A 27,608-nucleotide genomic window follows, 5' to 3' on the forward strand; every position below is an offset into this window, starting at 1 on the left:
GAATATTTCAAACTATTTCACTAACTCTAATTGTCAATTGGAGACTTACCGCCTTTGCTTTGATTTGGGTTTCTGTATGGGCGCCCCGGGGAACTAGTAACACTTCTGTTGGGTCCTGTCAATCAATCAGCGTCTCAACCCTTTATTGTTCCCCACATTAATGGGACTTTGTTGGTCTGCTACTGGTTTCTCTTATTATATTTTATTTTGTATTTTTTATTCTTTACATTTATTATTATTATTTACTTATTTTCATTTAATTATTTTCATTTCTATATTTATATTTCTATATTTTTTATTTTTTGCTCATATTTAACATTTACTTTCACTTTATTATTTTTTTCATCTTTTATATTTTAATTTCAATTTATATTTCTCAATTTTCTTTATTTTCTTTGGAATACAGTCCCTCTGGTAAATTTTACGAGTGGTTTTTATGCTGTGACTGTATTTATCTATTTAGCATTCCAGTGAATAGGCATATGGGATATACATGCACTACATTCCGCTGGAGATTTACAGTTTCTGTGTTGGCTGCATTGCTCCTTATAGATCTGCTTGATTCAACCAGATCATTGATGCTGTTTAGGAGCGTAGTAATAGGCTTATGATATGCTAATCCTTTATTTTTGCCACATTTACTCTCCATCTATCTGCCTGTTTAATTAGACCATGTTACCCTTTTAAAAATGGTCGCTTTGGTTTTCTACGTCGTGCGGGACATTGCTGTCTAACCGCACGAGCCCATTGCCGTTTCCTGGAATTTCTAAAATGGCCGCGGAAGCTTCGGCACGCAATGCGTCCCGCGACGTGACGTCTGCGCATGCGCACTCCGTTATGCGAGCCGCGACGCGATGTCCGCGCATGCGCACTTTGCTTCAACTGTAGGGATACCGGTATCAGCCCTCTTTCTCCCCTTACTCTATTTCCGCCCGCAGCTCGGCGGTGACGTCAGATGCCGCCGAGCTGGAGAGGCTTAAAACCTCGTACTTCCATCAGTTGCCTCTTGGCAATTGATGGAACGAGTTGCATACTTGCAAACACAGCCTGATTATTGGGTAAGTTGCCTAAACATTTCAGCCACAATTTCTATTACCAGACATGAATATGCAATTGATCCACCTCAGTGGATTTTATTGGATGCTTTCCTATGTTGACTGCATACCTTTCTATTACAACAGACTCCTTTTTTTAAGAGCAATTTTTCTGTTTACTTTAGCTTTAATCACCACGTCTGCTTCCAAAACATTAACATGGATTCTGACTCTGACCTACCTTTGAAGTTTAAAAAACTCCTTTTAAGCAACTCTCATTGATTCTACATTTCTATTTGGGTAATTACCATATCTATGATATACGTATTTTAAATTTGGCTCCTTTCTCTTAAAGGGTCCAATGGATCTTTCTTCCTTTTTCTCTATATCCCTTTGAATTTGTTTTATTTCTCTCTGCAGATTCCCTATAGGCGATTAATTTCTCCTGACCTGCGACTTTATCGCTAAAATTGAGTATAGATTTTCTAAAAGTCTTAAAACTGATTTTCGTCTGACATTTTTGAATTCTTTTTGGAGCATTGGCAATATCGGTGAGATACTCATTCATTGTAATAAGTCTACAACGTAACCATTTAAAACATACTAAGTATCTGTTTTATCAATTTGATCTACGTAATACGATTTTCCTTATCAATTTATTTGTCATCTATTGTTATTTATCCTATCAACTGTTGTTGCTCTATACACCAATCTATAGTAACATTCATTTTTTTTATCACCCTAGTTCTTTGGCTGCTCAATCAGTTTTTCCTGAAGAAGCCCATGCCGGGCGAAACATGTTGAGAATGATTGCAGCTTGCCTTTCCTTCACCTCTTCTGTTTGGTGAAAGATGATCTACATGCTCTTGTTTGCAAATTGATGTTAAATCATCGTTTTTATGAATGTTTCCCTAATTGTGTATAGCTTGAATAAAATTGTAATATTTTATACATTAAGGTTTTGTTAATATTTCTTGATTTGATACCTTTAAAGTCCCGGGGGTTGGTGATTCCCCAGCCCTCTTTTTTGGCCCCTTTTTTCCTTGTTGTATTTATGGGAACGTGGTATCCTTAATCCGCTAAGATTCCCTCTCTCTCAAAATTTCTTCTCTTAATGTCTTTGATTGTATAAACTCAATAAAAATATTTGAAAAAAAAAAAAAAAAAAGAAGCCAGCCAGTGAACTTACTTGCCTTAGGTTCCATTCACACCTTGCATGTGTGATAGAGCATGTATGGTTTTTTTCATGGTCCCTCGCGTCACGTTCAGGGCAGGCTATTACATTCAAATTCAAAGAAACGGGCAAAAATAAGTCTCTGGCCTATTTAAAAAATCTCTCTGCACCAAAAAATGTGATACCGCAGTACTTTTTGTGCGCACTAACTAGATGTGTGGGGGTGCAATTAAGAATTAATGATATTAACACACATCTGCAAAGACCCAGCACGTTTTTGCGCATTGTAGGAAAGCATGACATTTTGCATAGGTTCCTGCAATGCAGTGGTGCTCCAACTGTATGCGGCAGGGTATATTACCATTGATGTGTTTTATGTCACAAGCAAAAAAACAGCAACATTTTCCAGGTAGGCAACATAACATAACAATGATGATAATGATAACATGCAAGAAACTATGTATATATTAATTGTCACCAGACTTATGCCGCGTACACACGATCGGAAATTCGGCCAACAAAAGACCGATGAGAGCTTTTCATTGGAAAATGCGACCATGTGTAGGCTCCATTGGACTTTTGCTGGCGGAATTTTGGCCAGCAAAAGACTGAGAGCATGTTCTCAATTTTTCAGACGGAAAAAGTTTTGATCGGAAATTCCGATCGTCTGTAGCAATTCCTACGCATGCTCGGAAACGATTTGACGCATGCTCGGAAGCATTGAACTTACTTTTCTCGGCTTATTGTAGTGTTGTATGTCACTGTGTTTTTAACAGTCGGAATTTGGTGTGACCGTGTGCCAAAAAAAAAAAAATCACATAAAACTATTTACTACTAAATTGAAGGGCTTAAAGTGAATGTAAACATTTACCTTGTAAAACAACCCATTCAGATTAAATGCAAATGAAGGGCAATACAGATATAGAAAAAAACTTTATAAATATCTGTTTCCCCTTTATTTCCCTCTGTTCTTAGTTGCATAAGAGCTGGGGGGAGGAGAAATGGCAGCACACTGAACTTCCCAGTAAATGGCTGTGCCCGGGGATCATCAGGAGAAGTCTGATCATTGGAGGAGAGCAGGCCTGAGTTCCAAACATAGCGAGAGAACTGACCACACTGCGCTCTCCTGTCTATTGTGGTCAGTTGTTAATTGGAAAGCAGAGGAACTGGCAGGAACACTAGGGGTTCACACAAAGGAAGCAATACAAAGTAAAACAGGGTACTTTATACAGTAAGTACATGATACAAATACATATCAGGAATAAGAAATGGTGGGTTTACATTTTATTTAAGCCAGGTGATAAAATAAGTCCAGTTTCTTGAAAAGATATGGAGTAAGGAACCAAGAGGAACTGTTGGGCAGTATTGCCCAATACAGTCGCAATTTGCCTTATGTCTTATTGGTTCAGGTTATAACATGCTTTTGCGCATGCTGAAAAAAAAACATATTGGATTTTTGTGCAGCATGTGGCAACAGGTTATAATGCATAGCAATGCACTGCAGCATATAGAATTAAATGACTGGTAAAGGTTTATAAATTTTAGAAAAGTAAGCCATGCGTTGTACAGTACAATGCAACACAGCAAATGTTATGCATATCTTAAGGTGTGCCCACTGGTGCGAATGGGCCTAATAGTTTGTGGTGGTACTTTCTGGTGAATTAACGTCCATTTAGTTTAAAAATCCATATATTTCATTTATGAGATTTAAGGCACTGCTTCTTCAGGTTACTAGTCTCAGGGGATCAGTAGTGAAAGTTTGGTCACTTTTGCGTTCCTTCTGTTTTTATTCACAGGTGCATTTGACCTGCAGTTGCCCTCTTCTTCCAAGTTAAATAAAGATGCTTTTATGTTTCCATTGACTTGTGTAGCCCCTTTATGGAGGAGGGTTATGGGGAAGCTGTGGCAATTACCCAGTTCTTTGACTGTGGCTATAAGGCACATCAAAGGGTTATTACCCATTCTTCAAAATGTAACTCCATACAGCTATTTATGAAACTTCTCAACAGTAGCCCATTTAGGAACTCCAACTTGTGAATTGGGTAGTTGCACTCACTAAGAGTAAGGCTTTGACGGATATGTGTCATAACCTAGCTGGTTTCCCTTGGTAAAACACCCCACCCAAGCATTCAGCTAGCAACCACATGGAGCACATGTGCATTCTGGGCATATACATATGACTGATGCCTCTGTCAGCTTCTTCCTCAATTAAATGAAGGCCTCCTCGCTTGTAGAAGTCCAGTGTTTCTCAAAAGGACTTTGGGATGCCCAATTTATTTCTATTGACTGCAAAAATCACACTTCAGCAGGACATGGAATGCTCTGGCCACTTTTGAATACCCTTCTACAAATCTGAAATAGTATCCACAAATTTAAAGGAACATTCTTTACAATTCTGAGGTTGGGGCCAACTGATAACTGCTTCAACTTTGTCTGAATCAGTGGCCACACCTTCATCAGAGATGATGTGAGCTACATAGGTGACTGACGACCTGCTGAAAACTTCAGCCTCTCTTCTTTTAGTCGACGTAGTACTTGCATGAGCCCTCTTTCATGCTCTTCTAATGTAGCCCCAAACACAATAATGTCATCAGGGTACACAAGAAATTCCCTGGGTACAAGGTCACCCAAAACATTTTCTGTTAATCTTTGGAATGTTGCAGACGCACCTCTTATGCCTTGGGATGGGTGGTTGGCAATAGTTGAAAAAACAAAAAGCCACTGAGTAGTGTGATGTGTAGACACCCAAATCTCCTGATACAGGCACGTTCTACCTCCTACACCTTCCATTTGGCCAATCAGGAAATCCATCACAGTGAGGATCCAGTAAAAATGGAATGTTGGAGTGAACGGCCTAGTTATATCACTACTTGGAAATATTCAAGGGAACAGCAACAGATGTCTTGCTTGCACAAATATTAGAGGAGTCACTCTATAGGAAAAGGTGGGGATGCGATGGACGGATCGGCCTCGGGGCGGCCGACATCGCGGGATCGCTGGACAGATAAGTGTCCTTATTAAAAGTCAGCAGCTACAGTGTTTGTAGCTGCTAACTTTTAAAAAAAAAATTATTGGCTGCAACTCCCCTTTAAGCTGGCCATACATGGTGGGCTGAACAAAATGAATCTAACAGATTCCTCTATCCATGCTAACAGTGGGGATAGATGAATCTGCTGCTGCAATCTACTGTATTGTGACAGCCAGCAAAGCAAGGATCATAACCTGAGCATTTAAAGAGAATATTTGGCTAAACAAAAACACCAGTGCTAGATAGTTTTGATGGAAGCAGTCACAGTCTAAAGTAAGCCAAATGGCAGTGCCAATGCAGTATAGGTAAATCTGTTCACTGTAAATGCAGTCACTGTCCCCAATCCAGCAAGTATTCATCTGGGATCCAAGTCCCTAAATGTGGTGGCTGCATTGGTTTTGTGTTTTCAGGATTTGTTTCTGATATTGTCACCTGGTGATCCTGGCAATATTAGATTTTCTGTTCTAGGGAGACAGTGCTCACTCGCTGTTTTGTATTTATGAAGGAACAGTGTCACTCTAGGATAGGAATTCAAAATTTCTCCTCACCTTCTAGATTACTCTTTTTTTTATCAGCCGATAAAAAATGGATGCTACAACCACCCAAGCAAGGTGTGGATGGAGGACATTGGAGGACATTGTACATTGATAGCATCTTCAGCTGCAAAACAAGAACATTCCACACATGGATCAAAATTTGGCCAGTCCCTGCTGAACCGACCAAATTGCAATCCATCTATGGCCAGTTTTAGTTGTTAGCTCAAAGAGAAACCTGAGAAAGTTACTGAATTTCCTGTACTGGCAGTCTTTTTAAAATGGCAAAACATGGGCAAATCTGCAAATATAGTAAATATGTAATACACATGTTTTTTATTTCTTTTAATTGTCCAGAAATACAGCTTAAGTGTATTCACCTGAATTTTTATATATACAGCATGTACAGTATTTATGCACTTATGTGCTTAGCCAAAGTAATATGACTCAAGAAAAATTTGAAAAATGAGAACAAAATTATAGTTGCTGCCAGTAGCAGTCAATCAGGTTTCAAATTAAATTTTATGAAATAAATAAATTCTAATTGATGGCTATGGGCACCAACTCCAATTTGACTCTTATTTTTTCTCCCCAGTTTTAATAAATTGGCCCTAACCATTTATAGTTGGAATTTAAAAATTGCTTTTAGGTGGATTGAGTTAACTAGATAGTTCCAGGGTGCAAAAAGAGTCTCCAATGTTTCTAAATGTACATGTTCTGTAAAGAATTGCACAGTTGAATACCATCAGTTGAAATTTACAAATCACAATTTGCAGTAGTTTTTCTTGATTTTTATGTTGTTGTTTTACTTTGGAAAGAGCAAACAATGAGTAAAACCCCTGTCAGTTTTTACTGTGCCCCTGTTGCAGAAAATCATCTTCTCTTTTTGCTCTGGTGTCATCAAAGCAAAAAGTGATGGGTAATCCAAAATGTTACAGTTGTCACAGCAGTAGGAATTGAGGGAAAATCTTCTGAAGACAATAAACTAAAAGAGAATTTCCCCTCACTTTGGCAAAATGGGGAAACGTTTTGGGACTTTAGATGAGGCACCTAGTGCACTAGGGCTTGGTGCCTCCATCCCTGCTATAATTAGAAAAGGGATGTTGGGACTTTAAATGAGATGCGTGGCATCCAGTAGGTAATTGGTAAGTACTGTATAGATTTTTACATTTGATAATTCATAAATACAGTAAAACCTTGGATTGAGAGTAACTTCATCCGAGAGTGTTTTGCAAGACAAGCAAAAGTTTTTTTTAATTTTGACTTGATAAACAAGCAATGTCTTGACATACAAGTAGCGTCATGTCACAACTGTGTATAAATAAGAAGAGAGGTGTCTCTAAGTGTAGCAATATGGTTACATTTAGGCTCCATTCACATCTCCGCGTTCTGAATTTTGGACCGAATCGCTGCGATTCTACCCGCGGTTCACTACAGCAGCAAATCGTGGGACGCCAGTGTGTTCCTCATCAATTTCAACAGCACCCCAAATGTGACTCAATTTTCTCACAATTCATCCAAAAGAAGTACATGAGCTTTGTTTGGGTGACGGGTGTTCTACGATTCTATTTGTCGTCCTCATACGCCAAGATGTGAACGGAGCCCTAATGAAGGTACAACATTTAGCAACTCACATGATTGATGATTAAACCAGGCATATCTAAGTATGCAGGCATCCGGGGACCATCCTTCGCACCGACATCGACGTCATCCCTTCCACGCTGTGCTCCACGAGCACTTCAAACCTCACTTTCAGATCGCTCTACTGCAGGGTAGTCTTCCCAGCCACGATTACAGAGTGACAGCGGTGAGAGTCGGAGGTGTGGAGGATGGTCTGCTTTACCCTGGATGTCTGCATACTTAGATGTGCCTCTTTTAATCATCAACCATGTTGTACCTTTATTAAATGTAACTGTATTGCTACACTTAGAGACGCCTTGCTTCTCTTTTATACTCTGTAGCTCCTGAGGGATTTTGCTTATAATCCCCTTGTGGAGGCTGCCATTTGTGGATGGACGTTTTATGGTTATACAACCTATCACATTGCTATAATCTTTTTATATGGTCTATACACTGAAGGACTTGAATAAATGGTTGTGGAACAAATTATCTGAGTTTCTATTATTTCTTATGGGAAAATTTGCTTTGATATACGAGTGCTTTGGATTACAAGCATGTTTCCAGAACAAATTATGCTTGCAATCCAAGGTTTTATTGTATACACAAGTAGAATGATAACATAATACTGTATAGTATGAGAGATGATGATGTTGAGAGCAGGTTTAAACAGATAGTAAAAAGGTATTATTTATTTTCTTTGTTCTGGGTTTTTACTTTTTTTTGCGTATTCTAATTTTGTATTATCATTTTATATCTGTTTTGGGACACATAAGCACAATTTTTTGCACTGGGCTTTCCCCCCCCCTTTCCTATCACCCAATAACTATATTGATCACTTCAATTATATATATATATATAGTATACTTTACAGATTTTATTTGGGATCGTTAGATTAATCACCATTAAGTACACAATGGAGATCCACAATTATCTTGAGGCTTTCTCATGTGAGCCTTGGCATCCACAGGTAGTACTCCTACAGCTCCTGATGCAGACATCCCCAGTCAACCCCCAGTCCACAGTACTACATGTTGATTTTTGAGCCAATTGTGAGTAAAATCAGGGTAGGGCATTTAACAATTTTGGTGGCCTTCCCCTCCCCTCCCTCGTTCTACATTTGGATTATTTTTTAGACTATATTGTTGTTTATATATCTCTTGCAGACACGCATGTATCTTCTCCTGAGAAAGTGAAGCGAATTACATGAAACGCGTCAAGCCGCTTTGATGCAATTTTTTCATACAACTATGCATTTCTATATCTTGCTGTATACATGTATTTCTGTTGGCTATGTACCTATTGCTTACTGATATCCAGTTATACTATCAGCTCTTAATTCAATACCCATACATTTTAGAATGTTATGATCCAGTTGAAGTTAATGGAAACATTTGTACCTGGGATGGCAATTTTTTTACAGTTTTTTTCTGTTGATGAGTCCCTTAAATAAACCTGCTCTCAACATCAGCATCTCTCATACTATATTATGCTATCATTATACTTGTGTATATTTATGAATTGTTAAATGTAATTATACAGTGGGGGAAATAATTATTTGATCCTCTGCATATTCTGTAAGTTTGCCCACTTACAAAGAAAGGAAGAGTCGATAATTTTTATCAGAGGTGTATTTTAAACGATAGAGACAGAATATCAGCCAAAAATCCACAAAAAAATGATACAAATGCTATAAATTGAGTTGCAGTTCAGTGAAAAAATATAAGTATTCGATCCCCTACAATCAACAATAATTCTGGCTCCTACAGTCTGGCTACAGTATGTGCTCATGTGGTACACAGATTAGTCCTGTCAATTTAAGAAGGTGCCCCTAATGACAACTGGTTATGTGTATAAAAGACACCTGTCCACAGAATCTCTTTCTTCCATTCAAACCTCACTATCATGGGCAAGACCAAAATGCCTTCAAAGGATGTCAGGGGCAAGATTGTAGACCTGCACAAGGCTGGGAATGGATTGGGCTACAAGACCATCAGAAAGAAGCTTGGTGAGAAAGAGACAACTGTTGGAACGATTTTTTGCAAATGGAAGAAATAGAAAATAACCACAAATTGCTCTTGGTCTGGAGCTTCATGCATGATTTTGCCTCATAGATTAAAGATAATCATGAGAAAAGTGAGGGATTAGCCCAGAACTACAAGGAAGGAGCTTGTGAATGATCTCAAAGCAGTTGAGACAACAGTCACCAAACAAACCATTGGTAACACAATACGCAGCTATGAATTGAAATTCTACAGCAACTGCAAGGTCCCCCTCTTCAAGAAGGCACATATACAGGCCCATCTTAAATTTGCCAAATAACATCTAAATTATTCAGAGAAGGATTGGGAGAAAGTGCTGTGGTCAGTTGAGACCAAAATTGAGCTAGCCTTGTTTGGAGGTATAAAAATAATGACCATGCCCCCCAAGAACACCATCCCTACAGTCAAGCACAGAGGTGCAAATATGATGCTTTGGGGCTGTTTCTCTGCTAAAGGTACAGGCCAACTATCCCGCATTGAGGGGCCAATGGATGGAGCCATGCATTGCAAAATCTCAGATGAGAACCCTCTCCCCTAAGCCAGAACACTGAAGATGAGTCATAACAATGAACCAAAAACATACCGCCAAGGCAACAAAGGAGTGGCTCAAGAAGAAGCACATTAAGGTAATGGAGTGGCCTAGCCAGTCTCAAGAACTTAATCCTAAAGAAAATTTATGGAGGGAGCTGAAACTTCGAGTTGCCTAGGGACAGCCAAGAAACCTTAATTATTTCGAGAATATCTGTGGACTAAAATCTCTTCTGAGATGTGTGAAAACCTGGTAACCAACTACAAGAAACGTCTTACCTCTGTGCTTGCCACCAAGGGTTTCTCCACCAAGTACTAAGTCATATTTTGCTTAGCAATCCAATACTTATTTTGCTCACTGAACCAAAACTTAATTTATAACATTTGTATTGTGTGTTTGTTCTGGATTTTTGGTTTATAGTCTGCCTCGATCATTTAAAATACACCTATGATAAAAATTATAGACCTTTAATTTCTTTGTAAGTGGGCAAACTTACAAAATCTTCAGGGGCTCAAATAATTACCCACTGAATGCCATGCATTTCATTTAAAGTCCCAACTTCCCTTTTTTTCGAATTCCCCTCACTTTGGAAATATTCCTCTCCTTTCAACACTAAGGCCGCGTACACACGGGCGGACTGTCCGCCCAACTAGGTTCGTCAAACAGTTTGACAAACAGTCCGTTCAAAATTTGCATGAGCGGACTTGACCACACACGACGAACGAACAGTCCGCTGAAAACTTGCGCGATGACGTGAACGGCACGTACGACGGGACGAGAGATTCGAAGTCCTATACACTGCAATGCAACCTTCGGCGTGTAAATCCTTTCTGAGCATGCGCGGAACTTAGTTTGACGAACAAGCCTATACATGAGCGGACTGTCCGCTCAAACCAAGTTTCAGCGGACAGTCTTACGGAAATTCCGAAAAACTTTGTTCGTCAGACTGTCCACTGAAACTGTCCGCTGAAGCCCACACACGAGCGGACTGTCCGCTGAAACACTGTTCAGCGGACAAAGTTGGACGAACAGTCCGCCCGTGTGTACGCGGCCTAACAAAATAATAAACCTGCCAGGAGTTTTTGCTTTAGATACGCATTAAAACAGTTCTAAACCCTGCTGGTGCTCCAACATCTAAATGATATGACATAGTAGCAGCCACTGATTTACATTTTAAATGCTTTTTGGAATTTATTATTAACCACTTAAGGACCGCCTTATTGCCAATGTACGTCATTGCAATGGCATGTACAGGCACAAGCACATACATGTACGTGCTTGCCTTCCAGCGGGTGGGGGGTCCGATCGGACCCCCTCCCGCTGGATACGGCGGTCCGTTTCGCTTCAGGAGAGATCCGGGATGAGGGGATGGCCGTTGGTTTCTGGCCACCCCCTCTCGATCGCTCCTGGCGAATGAGAAGCTTCCTCCCACTGTGTATTGTATACACAGGCAGGGAGGAAGTGATGTCATTCTCCTCGGGGCGGTCTTTTTGACCGGACTATGAGGAGAAGACAGAAAGTAAGTGTGCACCAACACTACACTGACATGTAGGCACACACAGGCACACAAACCCTCCCCGATCCCCCCCCCTGCCCCCCCTCCCTCCCCAGTCACAGTGTCACTGATTGCAGTGATCATTTATTTACTGATCACTGCATTCAGTGTCAGTTGTAAAAGTAAAAACTGTCAGGGCAGTTAGTGTTAGGTCCAGGGTAGCCCCCTACCACCCCCCAATAAAGGTTTAACCCTCTGATTGCCCCTAGAGTTAACCCTTTCACCCCCTTTTGCCAGTGTCACTAAGCGATCATTTTTCTGATCGCTGCATTAGTGTCCCTAGTGTCGCTAGGTAGCTAGTTATTTTTTTAGGTTCACCGCCAGGTTTTTATAGCGCTAGGTACCCCGATTTACTACCCAATAATGGTTTTAACCCCCTGATTGCCCCTAGTTAACCCTTTCACCCCCTTTGCCAGTGTCACTAAGCGATCATTTTTCTGATCGCTGCATTAGTGTCGCTAGTGTCGCTAGGTAGCTAGTTATTTTTTTAGGTTCACCGCCAGGTTTTTATAGCGCTAGGTACCCCGATATACTACCCAATAATGGTTTTAACCCCCTGATTGCCCCTAGTTAACCCTTTCACCCCCTTTTGCCAGTGTCACTAAGCGATCATTTTTCTGATCGCTGCATTAGTGTCACTAGTGTCGCTAGGTAGCTAGTTATTTTTTTCGGTTCACCGCCAGGTTTTTATAGCGCTAGGTACCCCCATATACTACCCAATAATGGTTTTAACCCCCTGATTGCCCCTAGTTAACCCTTTCACCAGCAATCACAGTATAAGTGTCACTGGTGACGCTGGTTAGCCAGTTAGTTATTTAGGTTCCCCGTCAGGTTTTTATATAGCGCCATGGACCCCCATATACCACCTAATAAAAATTTGAACCCCCTGATTGCCCCTAGTTAACCCTTTCACCAGTGATCACCGTATAAGTGTTACGGGTGACTCTGGTTAGTTTGCTTTTTATAGCATCAGGGCACCCACCATTTATTACCCAATAAAGGTTTAACCCCCTGATCACCCGGCGGGTGATATCAATTAGGTTTTAGGGTCAGGGTCTGCGTCGCCCCAGGCAGCGCTAGGTTAGTGCCAGTACCGCTAACACCCACACGCAAAGCATAAACCTCCTGTAGTGGTATAGAATCTGAACAGATCAATATCTGATCTGATCAGGTCTATACTAGCGTCCCCAGCAGTTTAGGGTTTCAAAAAAACGCATTGTTAGCGGGATCAGCCCAGATACCTGCTAGCACCTGCGTTTTGCCCCTCCGCCCAGCCCACCCAAGTGCAGTATCGATCGATCACTGTCACTTACAAAACACTAAACACATAACTGCAGCGATCGCAGAGTCAGGCCTGATCCCTGCGATCGCTAACAGTTTTTTTTGGTAGCATTTTATATTTAAATCCAGAAGGCAGGGCTTGGTTTTCGGGGTCCCGTACGTGGCTAGGCTCCCAAAAAGTCCCCCACATGTGGTATCCCCGTACTCGGGAGAAGTAGCAGAATTTATTTTGGGGTGTAATTTGACTTATGCCCATAGCATGTGTGAGCAATATATCATTTAGTGACAACTTTGTGCAAAAAAAAAAAAAATTGTAGAATTCCTGCAACTTGTGGCAAAATATAAAATATTTCATGGACTCAACATGCCTCTCAGTAAATAGCTTGGGGTGTCTACTTTCCAAAATGGGGTCATTTGGGGGGGTTTTGTGCTATTTTGGCATTTAATGGCCTTTGAAACTGTGATAGGTAGTGAGGAGTGAAATCAAAAATTTGCACCCTTAGAAACCCTGAAGGCAGTGATTGGTTTTCGGGGTGCCGTACGCGGCTAGACTCCCAAAAATTCCCACATATGTGGTATCCCCGTACTCAGGAGAAGCAGCAGAATATATTTTGGGTTGCAATTCCACATATAACTATGGCATGTGTGAGCAATATATCATTTAGTGACAACTTTTTGTAAATTTTTTTTTGTGTGTCATTATTCAATCACTTGGGACAAAAAAAATATATTCAATGGGCTCAACATGCCTCTCAGCAATTTCCTTGGGGTGTCTACTTTCCAAAATGGGGTCATTGGGGGGGGGGGGGTTTGTACTGCCCTGCCATTTTAGCACCTCAAGAAATGAGATAGGCAGTCATAAATTAAAAGCTGTGTAAATTCCAGAAAATGTACTCTAGTTTGTAGACGCTATAACTTTTGCGCAAACCAAAAAATATACGCTTATTGACATTTTTTTTACTAAAGACATGTGGCTGAATACATTTTGCCCTAAATGTATGACTAAAATTAAGTTTATTAGATTTTTCTTATAACAAAAAGTAGAAAATATATTTTTTTCTCAAAATTTTCGGTCTTTTTCCATTTATATCGCAAAAAATAAAAATCGCAGAGGCAATCAAATACCATCAAAAGAAAGCTCTATTTGTGGGAAGAAAAGGACGCAAATTTCATTTGGGTACAACATTGCATGACCGCGCAATTACCAGTTAAAGCAGCGCAGTGCGAAATTGTAAAAAGACCTCTGGTCCTTAGGCTGTTAATTGGTCCGGGGCTGAAGTGGTTAAACACCTTTTCTGTCTCTTTATAGTGGAGGTTGTGTGTTTTTTTTTTTCTTCTGCCCTGCAGCATGGCGAGGCTGGGAGCATGGCTAAGCAGGCCACATGTCCCGTGACATTGATGCAGCTTTTTGTAAAACAGAGTGGAGCTGTCAGACAAGAATATCATCCATCACCAACGTCATCGGGCAGAGCAGATCCTTGTCTGACAGTTTTATTCCACTCTGCATGGCTGAAAAAGCTGAGGCGAGGTCACAAAACTCATCCCCAACCCAGGCCAGTTAGGAAATATCCTTCCCAGTGAGCCACGTGTAGACATTTACTTACACAGCAGAAGGGAAGCATGTGCAGTGTGGTGGCAATGGCACAGAGGCTCTATAAGCCCACAGATTGTTTCTATTGGTGAATGCCAGGCTGCCCAAGAAACTTAGTTATAAAGTTTTTAGAGTTAAACAAATGGCACAGACACATTATAATATTTTTATAATTATAAGGAAGAGTTCCACTTTTGTTCTTTGACTTTAGTCACATTTTAGTTTCAGAGCGGTTCTGATTTGAGTAATGGAAAGTTTTCAGACATAGCCCCATGGCAAAGGTTACCACTACTTTCAAAATGTGGGTGATGCCATCACTACTCACCAAATAAAATAATTCACAGAACATGTTAGACTTATTCTTGTCTTGTATTATATACCAATATGTGCATAAATGAAGCATTATTAAAAAGCACACACACAAGAGGTTTTTTTTCTCTCAAATTTTATATATTATAAAAAATACAGAAAGAGTACAGAATACAGGTTTTATAAAGCATATATTACAACAATGAAAATATTTGCTTACATTTTGACAGATATATATATTTATAACAGGATGCACTTGTCTTATATAGCATGAGAAGGGGAAAAACAGAAATACAAGAAAAAGAAGTTTGGCACATGTTTGTAGTTCACATCACAGGAATCTGTAGAAAAGCAGCAATACACAGGAGTACAATTACCAAACATACAATTCACACACCAGTAGTCTTATTTGTGTCCACAATCCATTGCACAAATTTTGGCAGACAACAAAGAATGCATCTTTTACAAATGGCGGGTGACCAGTCTGTGGTACTTCTGTACAGGAAATTAGTGACAAGTAACAATACTCCACAGAAAACGGCAGTGATTTTCTTTGAGGTCCCACCATGCCTGAAATAGGCTAGTGTTGGGCATTCTCTCTACTAGAGAAGTCTATCTATGCATTCCCCCATGATGTCCTTGTCTGTGTGCTCAGGAAGTGTAGGAAGCAAATGAAATGCAGAAGCTCAGCTTATTTTAAAGAGCACCTGTTGTATACAAACACTGAAAACCACCAAAACTTTATTATGTAACTCACTCTCCGACTCCAAAAGCACAGTGGGCTAGCTAGTACAGACAGAACAGTAAACAAAGTCTTTCTCACTGACCCTTCAGATTAAACTGTTCGATAAGGCATGGGTCACCATAATAAGTCATTCAGTTCTGTGTATGCTACTCATCTCTTTAGACATTTTTTACTTTTTCAAGAGAGCAAGACATGTAAAAAGAGGTCTGACATAAAAAATATATATTTTGTTTAAGTCCCTAACGAATTAAAGAAAGAAAGTATATACAAAACCATTATAGATCACCTTTATATGTAGTAACGCACAACAGCCAATCAGAAGCAATCTTTTGCTGGTCTGAGCAGCACAGTGAATTTAATCAATTGCTAGCAGTTACTGCACTTATTATTATAAATTCTCTTTAACAAATAAGGCAGAGCGTTACAGAAAAACTAGAGATTTGCAGGCCTTCTAGTTTTCCCAAGCCAACAAAAAGACCCATAATTAATAAACACACTGATGGTGTTGATTGCTTGTGCTAGTCTGCATATACATTAAGTATATAGAGCCTGTGCAGATTTCAGATAAACCTATATAAATGACAGTGTCATCAGTGTATTCAAAAAGCTGGGTACACTAGGATCAAAATTCAGCCGGTTCAGCAGGAACGGGCAGAATTTCCATCTGTATGTAGCCCTACCTGTTTGACAAAAGCAAACAGTTTAATCGGCTTCTGTTGAACAGACCTGCTGCAAAACTTTCTTCAATCAGCAGCTGCAGTCAATAGGCTGCAGTGCTGATTAGTGTATTCTAACAGGGGAGAGTCCATACTACAATGTCCTTGGACAAGGGATTCCTCCATCTACCTCATTTGTGTGGATGCAGGAATCAAAAAAGGAAAAAAAGATTTAAAAAAATAAAAAACAAACCAAGTGTACCCAGCTTTACGGAAGACCTTGGTAAAAGACCTGTCACTGGACTGGCTTACCTTGGGCCTCAAAAGTTACAGTTGAGTATTACCCCCACTGACTAGAATTTACTATAACAGGCTAAACTGTAATAAATATGAGATCGGCTCATTTGCTTGCTTATTTAATAAAGCAAAGAGAATGTATTTAAAACAATAGATAGCACGATAAAAGGCACATTGACTTTCCAAAAAAAACTAGACATTACATAACAAATAAAAATGTCTTCCATTAAACAATTCACACACAAAACCATTAAACAGCAGAAGTAATAACTCATTTCTGAGGTAAAACATTACCATTTGTATGAGGGACTTTGTTTTAAATACTAAAAAAAAGGGTCAAAAGGTGAGTAACAATAAAAACACCCCATGTCCAGAATGAGCCATAACTCTGTGATAATTCAGTGACTATGCCAAAAAATACACAGTGACAACGGAACCTGACAATGTGTTTGGCAGCAGCAGAAAAATGAGTGAAAAAAAAATATTTTGTGTTAAATGCTGGGTTCTTTATATACTGCAAGGATAGCAGTCTGCAGCATTGCTGTAAATCATTGAAAACTATTTTCTAGGAAATCTTTACATCTTAAATGTTTCTGACCTGTGTCAGCTTGCAGAGCAATGTTTAAATTAATGAATACATTGAAAGGATTGTGTCACATAGGTGATAACCTGTCTGAGGTGATACATTTCTACAACTTTAACAAGCTGCTCACTGAGCTCAAAGCTATACTATCTATCACAGCTTTTAATTAAAAGTTTATTTTTTACATTTGCCTGGAACTCAACCTAAAAATAAAACTTACTGTATATTATTAAAAGAGGGTGACTTATACTTATTATTTTTATTTTATATTTATTTAAGAATGGTATTTGTGTTGCCCAGTTCAGCTGAAAAGCTTGAACATCTGGTTGCTATCGCCAAAAGAAATGTCGTGATTTTCCAGCTGTATAAAATAATAATCTCAGAAACAGAAGGGCATATTTCATTAAAAAAAATACAAAATACACATTTCGTTTTATTTTAACAAAAGAGCAAAATGTAATGCTGTTCTTTGTAACAAAAATAGATAACAGTTTTTAATAGTTAAATGGTCAGCCTATTGAAAGCTGCCTTGTGATTGATTGCTAAGGTTTATGATACATCTGCAACTACCATATTTCTAATAGAAGCTGACCAGGTATTCATTATAGTTGTATTTGCCTTGTTTATGTTGTGCTATCAGTAGATCTGAGAGAAAAATTTAATATGGACAGTATAAGTATACATTTTTTTGCTGACCTTTGTCTTTCCCAAATTCATTTGCACTGTTAAATTATCATTAAGAGCATATCTTCAAACTGCAAATCAAGACAATTAGTTAATTATGATTACTTATATTCAGAATTGTTAAGGAGATGGGCAAGTTATAATAAGTTATTACCCCTAGATTAGACATGTATAATTATAATTTTTTTTTTAATAGTTGCCATTAATAAAAACAAAAACAAAAAAACTACCTACTAGATCTATAAAACATTTACGGTCTCCAGCTGACATGCCACTGAATATCCCATGCATGTATGCATGTAATATCAGTATGCATGCATGCATTGTACTTCTTGGTCAATGGCAGCTGAACTAAATTTCAGAAGAATGGAAGGTTTATTTTCCTCACTGAACAATGATATTACAAATATTTAATTTATATATACATAATAATATAGGTTATCTACTAAAGTAATAGTCTATCGACCCACGTGTCACATATATGAGAAAAGTTGATACGCTGTTGCTTTTAGTATGGGAATTACAGTGATAGTATAACCAGATTAGCGGGGTGATTATTTGAAGGCTGTAATCTTATTCTAACCTTACAAACTTTTGTTTGCTTCAAAGCATGGCTAAAAGAAATGATTTATTCTTAAAATATAAATCTATAAATTATATCCATTAAGTATTTTTTCCTGTATTTCCAAGCCAAAGACAATTGAACTGCTGTAAGTCCCACCGGTAGGACCTAACAAAAATGGATGTAGGTTTGCCCCCAGACCATAATGAGGCTTACAATTCTGCTGAATTTAGATTTTAATATTGTAGAAACTATGTTATAACATGCATGGCCTTTAGGTAATCACCACCACAGTATAATTAAGACTTGTAATAAAAGTTGTTATCACATTGTAATAAAATATGTGGGTATTTTCTGACTGTATTCGATATACTTTACCCTAACATAAAATAAACCATACTAACATATATAAAAAAAAGTCTATGATATCAAGTCAACAAATTAACAAATGTATTTTCAAGTAAGCATATTAAGCATTTTTTCCATCTTGTTAAATACATTTTCCATTTATATTAATATATGTAATATATTTAATATATATATATATATATAAAGATCACATTATGATGTATGTGTTTGTGTGCTGTGTTTACAGTATGGGCCAGGTCAATGAAAAATAGATAGTTTGGGTATAGAATGGACTGGGATGTTATTAATTAGTAGTGTTTTGATAAGCTTTTGTTTTTGCAAGATAGCAATAGATATATTTTCTGTGTAAAATTAGGTGCAGGCTCTGGTTATGTAGATTGAGGAGCCCAAATAATTGTTTTGAAGGGCTCCCTCTTACATGTATGTTTAATAACAGCAATTTGCTGTATGTGTGGTCCTTTCAGGGACCAATGTTGGGGATTTTTATTTTTGGATGGGCTAGGTAGAGTGCCATTCCACTTAAAGGGAAAGGAGCAAAAAATTAAACAACAATAATATTTACAGCTATGTGGACAATGCTAATATATTTTTTTTTAATCAATGTTACTAATTTGCTAATATCTATTGTATTTACATAATGGCACAGTGTGCTATAAGACAAAAAATTCTCTGAATACATTTATTTAAATCTTTTTATTTGGCCTTAACTACAATATGTAAACGGTTCTTAGCAGCAGCAACTGGTGTCACGATTATAAAACACTGTGATAATAACACTGCTCTACTTTGACATCATGAATGAATATTTGACCCGAAAATAAGCTATAACCCTATTTAGTATTTACTTCAACCCAAAATTCTTATACCAGATATACTTTAAATAACAGAGTATTTTGTATATCAGTTATAAAAGGAAAAGGACATAATAAGAATAATATTGTGTGCCTTAGTAATACTCACAGTTACCTTTATTAAACTACAGTTTTTTGTTTGCAGAATAAATTGGGGTTATCTTTATAAGTTAAGGCTGGATCTTTAATCCATGCACAATAGGAATACTGTATTTGGTAATAATGAAAAATTTAGGTTTCACATATTGGTTAAAAGAGAACTTTATCAAGGGTCAAGCAACAGATTTCAGGGTTGAAAGTGTATACTATAATTAGATTTTGCTATAATTCCCTTATTAATGCAATTTACTTGCTTCACAGATGCTTCAGGTTCTAATGCTTTAGTAGTCAGGCCCAGACTTATTGGTGGAAAAAAACGACTTCATCGCTAGTACTGGAAGTCTGCAGGTAGTGCTTGAACTGTGGGGAGATAGGAGATTTAGCAGCGTCATTTCCAGCAAAGGACAGCATGGAAGTAAGCTGCTGTTCCTTAAAGAGTAACTCCACTTTTTTTGATGAAAAAGCAGTACCCTCTGGGTGATCAGTGTACAAGTGTGCAAGTATTTTAACAAATTATGTTGCAGATTCCCACCAGTTTCTGCTCTCAAGTAATAGTTCTTTGCTGGACAGTGTCCTGCGCAGAGTGATTCTGAATGGGAGTGACTAATTCACTTTAATCAGCTTGCACTTTCTGTGTTTTGATGAGAAAAGTTGCAGTGTCTGCACCCCTTTAGAAGTGCACATTTCTTCACCCAAGTAAGAAAAGACATGTCTGGAGGCGTTCTGTACACCGGGAGCCATATTGCATTGACTTTACAGAATATTACAGCACTGCAGTTTGATAAAGTAATTTTTAATAACATTAAACTACAATATGGCATTTGTATATGCTATATTATAATTTTCTTATTTGCTATATTATTGTTTTCACGAAAGTGGAGTTGGCTTGTAGGACTTTGAGGAAAACCCAATATGTATATACTATTTAACTAAAGGGTCAATATTCTGTTATGTAAAAGTGGAAAAATAACACTTTTAAAATAGCAAATATGCACATAAGCAAAGCAGATAAACCCTGGCTCATAAAAAGCATATGGGTTTAGAACAGTGCATATAATATAAAATATAGTTCCATACCTGAATATGATGACTAGTTTAAGCAACAGTGTAACAGTGTTAGACTACATCGGTATACAAAACACTGGTTAATTTTTTGTAAGCTTCCCAATGCTGAAGAATAGCATTAGCTAATATTTTGTTTTCTGGTGGTGTGGATGACGAAGTGTAAATCATTTTTAATATGCAAAGTCACAAAAATATTACTATATTAGCAAAACTGAATAAAACAGCTTAAACAAATCAAAATATGCTCTACTATGGTAAAGTCAAGCAAGACATTATTAGTTTCTTAGGAATTTTAAATACTTTTTAAGTATTTTAAGTAATTTTAAATGCTTATTTAAGAAAACAAAAGTAACCCATAGTAGCCAATCATTTGACTTCCAGACATCTAACTTCAGTATACTGAAATGTGATTAGCTACTGGTCACTGCACTGTGCACTTCAGGTTTAATAAATAAACCCATGTGAAGCTTTGAAAAGTTAGGGGCAGCATCTCTTAAACTGTAATTCTTGTGGTTTGGATTATGTCTGTTTTCCCATGGTCTATCCTGAAAATGCTTATAGACAAATTGCCATGCTGACCTGTTTTAATATTTTGACTTGGAAAAACACACTGAAAAGGACTTCTGACCTCTCATTGACCTGCCTAATTTTCACACTTCTTCCATGTTACTTATAGGTCATCAATGTAATTATGCGAATTGTGAAATGAATCCAACAGGGCAAACACCCATACCATAACTACAAGTTAACACAAATAAATAGGCTCCTTAAAAAGTGACCTAAACAACATATAGATAATAAAAAAACATGCATGTATTTTCCAATGCATCTAGTGTGAACAAGTTCCAAGAATACCTGATAGATAATACCATCATCTGAGCACAAAATTGGGTTCAAGGATAATAACTTTTTCGGTTCACCCAAGTTAATGCTGCTTATTACAGCAGAAATTAACCCTGAGGTTTTCATTTGTTGGTTTCGAAAAATACCCACCCTTGGTTTGGAAAAAAGTATTTCATTATATAGCTAACAGTTAGTTTCCAAAGGCCCTTATGTAAAATATTCGGGAGATGCAGATGAGAGTTGCTGAATCCACTATTAGTCCAAAATCACAGTGCGATGCGAAATAGAGTCTGTATTTTAGATCGCATTGACTCTGGTTACGTAGTTCCTACACACATAATGGCATCAGAAAAGACGCTTTGAGAAAGGTCCAGGGATTTAGGATGAAACAAGAGTATTACACATGGTTTTAGAGACCAATATTGTTTCTCACAATGATAAGTCCAGGGTATAAAGCCAACACAATTTGAGAGTTTGTACATCATCCCATTCATCAAGGATTTAAATACTTATTGGATGAAAATTAGTGAACGTGGAGAAAAAAAGGAGAAGTTAATTTCTCCTTCCACTGAAACAAGCTTCAGAAGTCCTCTCAGCTAGCTGCTGAATCGTTTTTCAATAAAGAGTTATTTAATGACCACATTATTCCTCCATGTCCACCATTTTCCACTCCAATAACCACTTCAAGTTCGGATGAAGGGGATAATGTACAAACCTGCAAAACTTATTGGCTTTTTATTCTCAGTTTATCAGAATAAAATAAATAATTCTATACATTGTGTGGTGCTGATGTTTCATCCCCAGATAAAAAATACATGTCAAAGGTTAAACATTTAAAAAAATGATGATGTGTTTATTCTGTTAACTCGGGATTATTTTCTATGACATGCTCACACTGCATATAAACAAAATTAAACTGCTGGATTGTTCATACCATTGGAAATAATGACTGCCAGTCAGATCTGACCTGGCTTCTTGGTAATTATGGAAATGGATATATGGGGTACTAAGCATGTTTTAATTGTAAAAAACATTGTGCAGTCCTGACTTCTGATAAGGCAGTGGTGATAATGCATAAAAAAGATTGTAACCCATCTATAGATTGATGTCGACTTTGTAGATGTTCCAAATTGAGTGAGAAAAGGTTACAAGGTTATGGCTTGGCATTATTTAAAAAAATTGGGAAATACTACAATCAGTCCAGCCCCTGTATATATGCATGGGCATACTTGCTAGCTCAGTCAATATAATTACCTTAATGCTGCAAGCAAATTTCCCAATGCACAGTTAAGACTCATTTAAAAAAGGTAAGAATCATTCCTGAGAAACATCTGTTTTTTAGATTTGAAGGTGATTATCCCAATAACAATAATAAACTAGTGCTAATAAAAAAAAACAAAAAAAAAAAAAACTATGTTTGTACATTCAATTTAAATTAAAAAAGACCTTCGGGAATGTGGCATGCTGCCTAATTAAAAAAAAAAGTAACAAAAATCTTTTTTCTATTCGATCTTCTCACATTTCAACTTTCATTCGGTCGCTGAGAAGCTCTTGCACAGTATGATATGTACACTTAAAATAAAGCAATTTAGCAGCAAGACCTCAAAACACCTCTCATATTTCTACGGAGACATGGAAAACAGAGTTACAACTATGTTATTTTTGGTAGAACACATAGATCCACAGAAAAGAGTTCTATCTTACTGTGATCTGTCATCGTTCCAGCATTTTGCATACAGTTCTTTTAATATCAAACACTGGACAACTTAACCTAATGCAGGTGCAGTGTGCGGCATGAAAGAGGCGTCTTCTATTCTTTGAAGACTTGCTAATCACTAGCATTCACTTGTCCTTTCACGTAAAATGAAATGGTCACTTTCTTTGGCATTTTCCTCTTCATTTTCCTTTTCTGGAGTTTTTTCTTCCATACCACTGTTTTCTGAATCACCATCATCATCATCATCTTCTTTTTTGGGTTTCCTTTCAAGACTATTTCTAATGCCATAAGTAAAGTAAATCAGAAAACCTGCAAAAAATGTTTTTAATAATAATTATTTTGGTGTACATAATGCACTGTATTAAACAGAAAAGAAAAAAGCCAGCATACTGGATTTGAGTTAAACAGAATAACAGTATTTACTAAAACTTCAAATCAAAACCTAGTGTGCCGGTTTTTATTGTTCATCAAATTTACACAGTGCCACTGTAAACTGAGCACCATGATTTCAATATTACAAAATTCTGAGTATAGCCTCATATATTGATGATCAGTAAAAAGTTAAAACGTACCACCATACAGATTGAAATATGGAAATTTGAAAAGGTGGGAAATGTGGGGGCAGTTGCTAATGCTGACTCAAACAGGCCACCTAAAATGATTAGTGGACTATCACGGTACTGATACAATAACCCAGTGGTAATAGTAAAAAAATCAAACTTTAATATAATTCAGAAAAAAGAACCATACAGACATATTAAAAAATTCCTCGTAGAGTTAATGTTGAAGTGGAGTATTGGTTTGTCCTCTACCAGTTTCGCGGTATAGACCGCTTCTTCAGGAGGAAAAGTCTATAGAACAGTGCCAGTGACCATGTCTGGTAAAAAGTTAATGAAAAGGGGGGGGGGGGGGTAAAAATAATAAAGTTACTAAGTGGTGGTGTGATGAAATGGCGAGGAAACCCAACCAACACCATTGTGAGGTCAAGTAGAGGAAGGGGGAAATGGGAAGGGGGGAAGAGAGTTAGGGAAAGAGGGAGAGAGGAGGGGAACCGAGGTAAGAAGGGGGGAAGGGGAAGGAAAAGGGGTGGGAGGAGGAGAAGGAAGGAAGAGGGAGAGGTGGGAGGGGTTTGAAAGGGGGGAAGAGGAGGGGGGAAGGGGGAGAGAATAAACCCCCCCTTTTTCATTAACTTTTTAGCAGACATGTTCACTGGTAATCCCCCTTGTCCGCCTTGGGGGGGAATTTTTGTTGAGTCCTGTCACCAATTGATCTCGTCCAGACGGGTGAGCATGTCAATCTATGTCAACTTTAATTGTAAAATGATATTAAAATGCCTTTATGCTTTGTTTAAATGTATTATCTGTTCTCTAGACTTTTCCTCCTGAAGAAGCGGTCTATACCGCAAAACCCGTAGAGGACAAACCGATACTCCACTTCAACATTACCTCTACGGGGGAATCCGTCAATAGTCAGTGAATTATGGGGAATTTTGTCTGTATGGTTCTTTTTTCTGAATTATATTAAAGTTTGATTTTTTTACTGACAAAATTTCCCACAATTCACTGATTATTGACGGATTCCCCCGTAGAGGTAATGTTGAAGTGGAGTATCGGTTTGTCCTCTACGGGTTTTGTGGTATAGACCGCTTCTTCAGGAGGAAAAGTCTAGAGAACAGATAATACATTTAAACAAAGCATAAAGGCATTTTAATATCATTTTACAATTAAAGTTGACATAGATTGACATGCTCACCCGTCTGGACGAGATCAATTGGTGACAGGACTCAACAAAAATTCCCCCCCAAGGCGGACAAGGGGGATTACCAGTGAACATGTCTGCTAAAAAGTTAATGAAAAAGGGGGGGTTTATTCTCTCCCCCTTCCCCCCTCCTCTTCCCCCCTTTCAAACCCCTCCCACCTCTCCCTCTTCCTTCCTTCTCCTCCTCCCACCCCTTTTCCTTCCCCTTCCCCCTTCTTACCTCGGTTCCCCTCCTCTCTCCCTCTTCCCTCCTTCCCTAACTCTCTTCCCCCCTTCCTCTACTTGACCTCACAATGGTGTTGGTTGGGTTTCCTCGCCATTTCATCACACCACCACTTAGTAACTTTATTATTTTTACCCCCCCCCCCCTTTTCATTAACTTTTTACCAGACATGGTCACTGGCACTGTTCTATAGACTTTTCCTCCTGAAGAAGCGGTCTATACCGCGAAACTGGTAGAGGACAAACCAATACTCCACTTCAACATTAACTCTACGAGGAATTTTTTAATATGTCTGTATGGTTCTTTTTTCTGAATTATATTAAAGTTAGATTGTTTTACTATTACCACTGGGTTATTGTATCAGTACAGTGATAGTCCATTAATCGTTTTAGGTGGCCTGTTTGAGTCAGCATCAGCAACTGCCCCCACATTTCCCACCTTTTCAAATTTCCATGATTGCAATATTGACAATTGAGGTGCAAGTGCAGGATGGATTAATTGCAATTAGATTTTTATGCTTTCTGTATGCACACTGTGGATATTTTCACCTGCTCTGTTTGACCCAGCGACCATTACATTAACAGTATATGATGGGTAAATCTTCTAATTGGACACCTGGGTGACAACTGTTTAAGATGCAACTTCTGTTTGTTTCTCTGGAATGGAAGTGAAAGAAAATCTCCTCAACAGGGCACATCCAGCAACACATTAATTGGTATGGGTTTTACAATTCATGTATAGCCAGAAGCTTTTTTTTATCTAGTTTTGGAAAGAGCAAGTCAAGTTTTCGTAGCGGTTTTCATCCTCACAGTGTACATCCACCTTGTTTTTTTACTGGTGAGCACTGTCACCAAAATAGAAAGTGAGGGTAGTCTAACATGTTACCACTAGAGGTTAGGGGTAAAAAATCTAAAGGAGACACCTGTTTCATGACAACTGTCTAAGAGGGGATTTTTGCTTTCATCTCCCCAAGCAATATTTTTAGCTTCTTCCTACTTCTTCCTACTCTATCCAAAACTAAAAGCATAGTACTGTTTATATCACTGCTTAAAATGCAGTCTAGTAATAATGCTATACAAAAAATACAAGCTGTTTTTTTGCTTATAGATCTATTCTAATCACATATAATTGCAAAATACACCGACAAGCACAAGCATTTGTTTCCCTTAGTACCTGCAGTGCTGTCTGAAAATGGTGCTTGCAAAACCAATGAATATAACACAGCATTAACCCCTTGGGATGAGAATAAATATATCTTATGATACATTTAGTATGTGGGCAGGACTTAACACCACCAAGTGGGCACTTGACATTATCACTCACTAATACTCACAGGCGGAGGCCACTGAGCTCTGACTTAGATGTAAGCATGCTGTACTTGCACAGTTCTGTATGTTATTCTTTTTTATTGCTCATATCTCATATTGGGCTGCTCTGTAACTTCACCCAATGGATGCAGCAACTCCGTGTTTGTACCATGGAGCCTGTACCACACTCCACCAGCACAGCAAGACATGTCACCTCACTCCCAGTGACATAATGAGATTCTCCCTGGCACATGAAGTCAACTCTTCACATGTTCCTGAGCTTCTTCACTCCCAAGGCCTCCAATTCTTTCTACAGCTATTCTGTGACATCTCAAGCAAAGTACATGGGATGCCCTGTGCCGCGATATCAGTCCCTCTATGAGGGGCACCATTCGTTAGGGAGAGGGTTAAGCTTGCAAACCCCTCACTACCAGGGCCTTCAGCCAGCCGTGCCATGCCACGATGACTTTAATTGGCTTGCTGCTTAAGGACCCGACATTATTCCAGTTGCCCCTAGCAAAATGGTCAAGCAGTAGGCACCTGTATGCAAGTATTCTCCTGTTAGCTACACGATCAACTCTAGAGGAAACACATCACAAATACATTTTCCATTTTTCCTTCCTTGCATGGAATGTTCCTTTTGACTAAAACATAACTTTAAATTATAATCCTACTTACCAAGAGCCATCCAGGCGCTAAACCTTATCCAGGTGTCACCACTTAGCTGCACCATTAAATAAACATTTACCAGAACGCTAAAAACTGGCAGATAAGGTAGGAGCGGGACCTACAGAAGAGATGAATACATTTTGCTTTACACAATTTTGCAAGTAATAACAATCAAAGAATGTATTTTAAGCACATCTTGCAGTTGCAAATTGCTGCAAACATTACTGCTTCCAGACATACTTTTCAAGGTTCTTTTTTGATCCTGTTTTCTGTCCTGTGTAAATTTTAGATGCCTTGAAGTAGATCTAACTCCAATCACCAAAGTCTTATATACGTTTTAGCATGTTCATATCATTTCAAAAGTTGCTTGCAATCCTTTTTAACCTGCAACTTTCCTGTTTTGCCTGATGATCTTGGCATGAAGGTCCTTATTCAAAAACTTCTTATTATGAGAGACAAGTGTCTGCAAATTGTGCTCCTGTGTTGT

General features: G+C 38.2%; 1 protein-coding gene across 4 annotated transcripts in view; it reads right to left on the reverse strand.

Moving 5' to 3' along the window:
* Positions 1–19,267: 19,267 nt before the first annotated feature.
* Positions 19,268–27,608, reverse strand: part of SLC7A2 (solute carrier family 7 member 2) — a 156,518-nt gene continuing 148,177 nt past the window's right edge. For all 4 annotated transcript variants that reach the window (XM_077477400.1, XM_077477403.1, XM_077477402.1 and 1 more), the window contains 2 exons: positions 27,131–27,239; positions 19,268–23,473 (listed from right to left, as the gene is read on the reverse strand). In XM_077477400.1, the coding sequence (XP_077333526.1) occupies positions 23,283–23,473; positions 27,131–27,239 (300 nt within the window). In that variant the 3' untranslated portion in view covers positions 19,268–23,282. The remainder of the gene's footprint in view (positions 23,474–27,130; positions 27,240–27,608) is intronic.

This window comes from Lithobates pipiens, unplaced genomic scaffold (genome assembly GCF_037356315.1).
Source record: "Lithobates pipiens isolate NorthernLeopardFrog02 unplaced genomic scaffold, aLitPip1_a1.2 Scaffold_13, whole genome shotgun sequence".
NCBI lineage: Eukaryota > Metazoa > Chordata > Amphibia > Anura > Ranidae > Lithobates > Lithobates pipiens.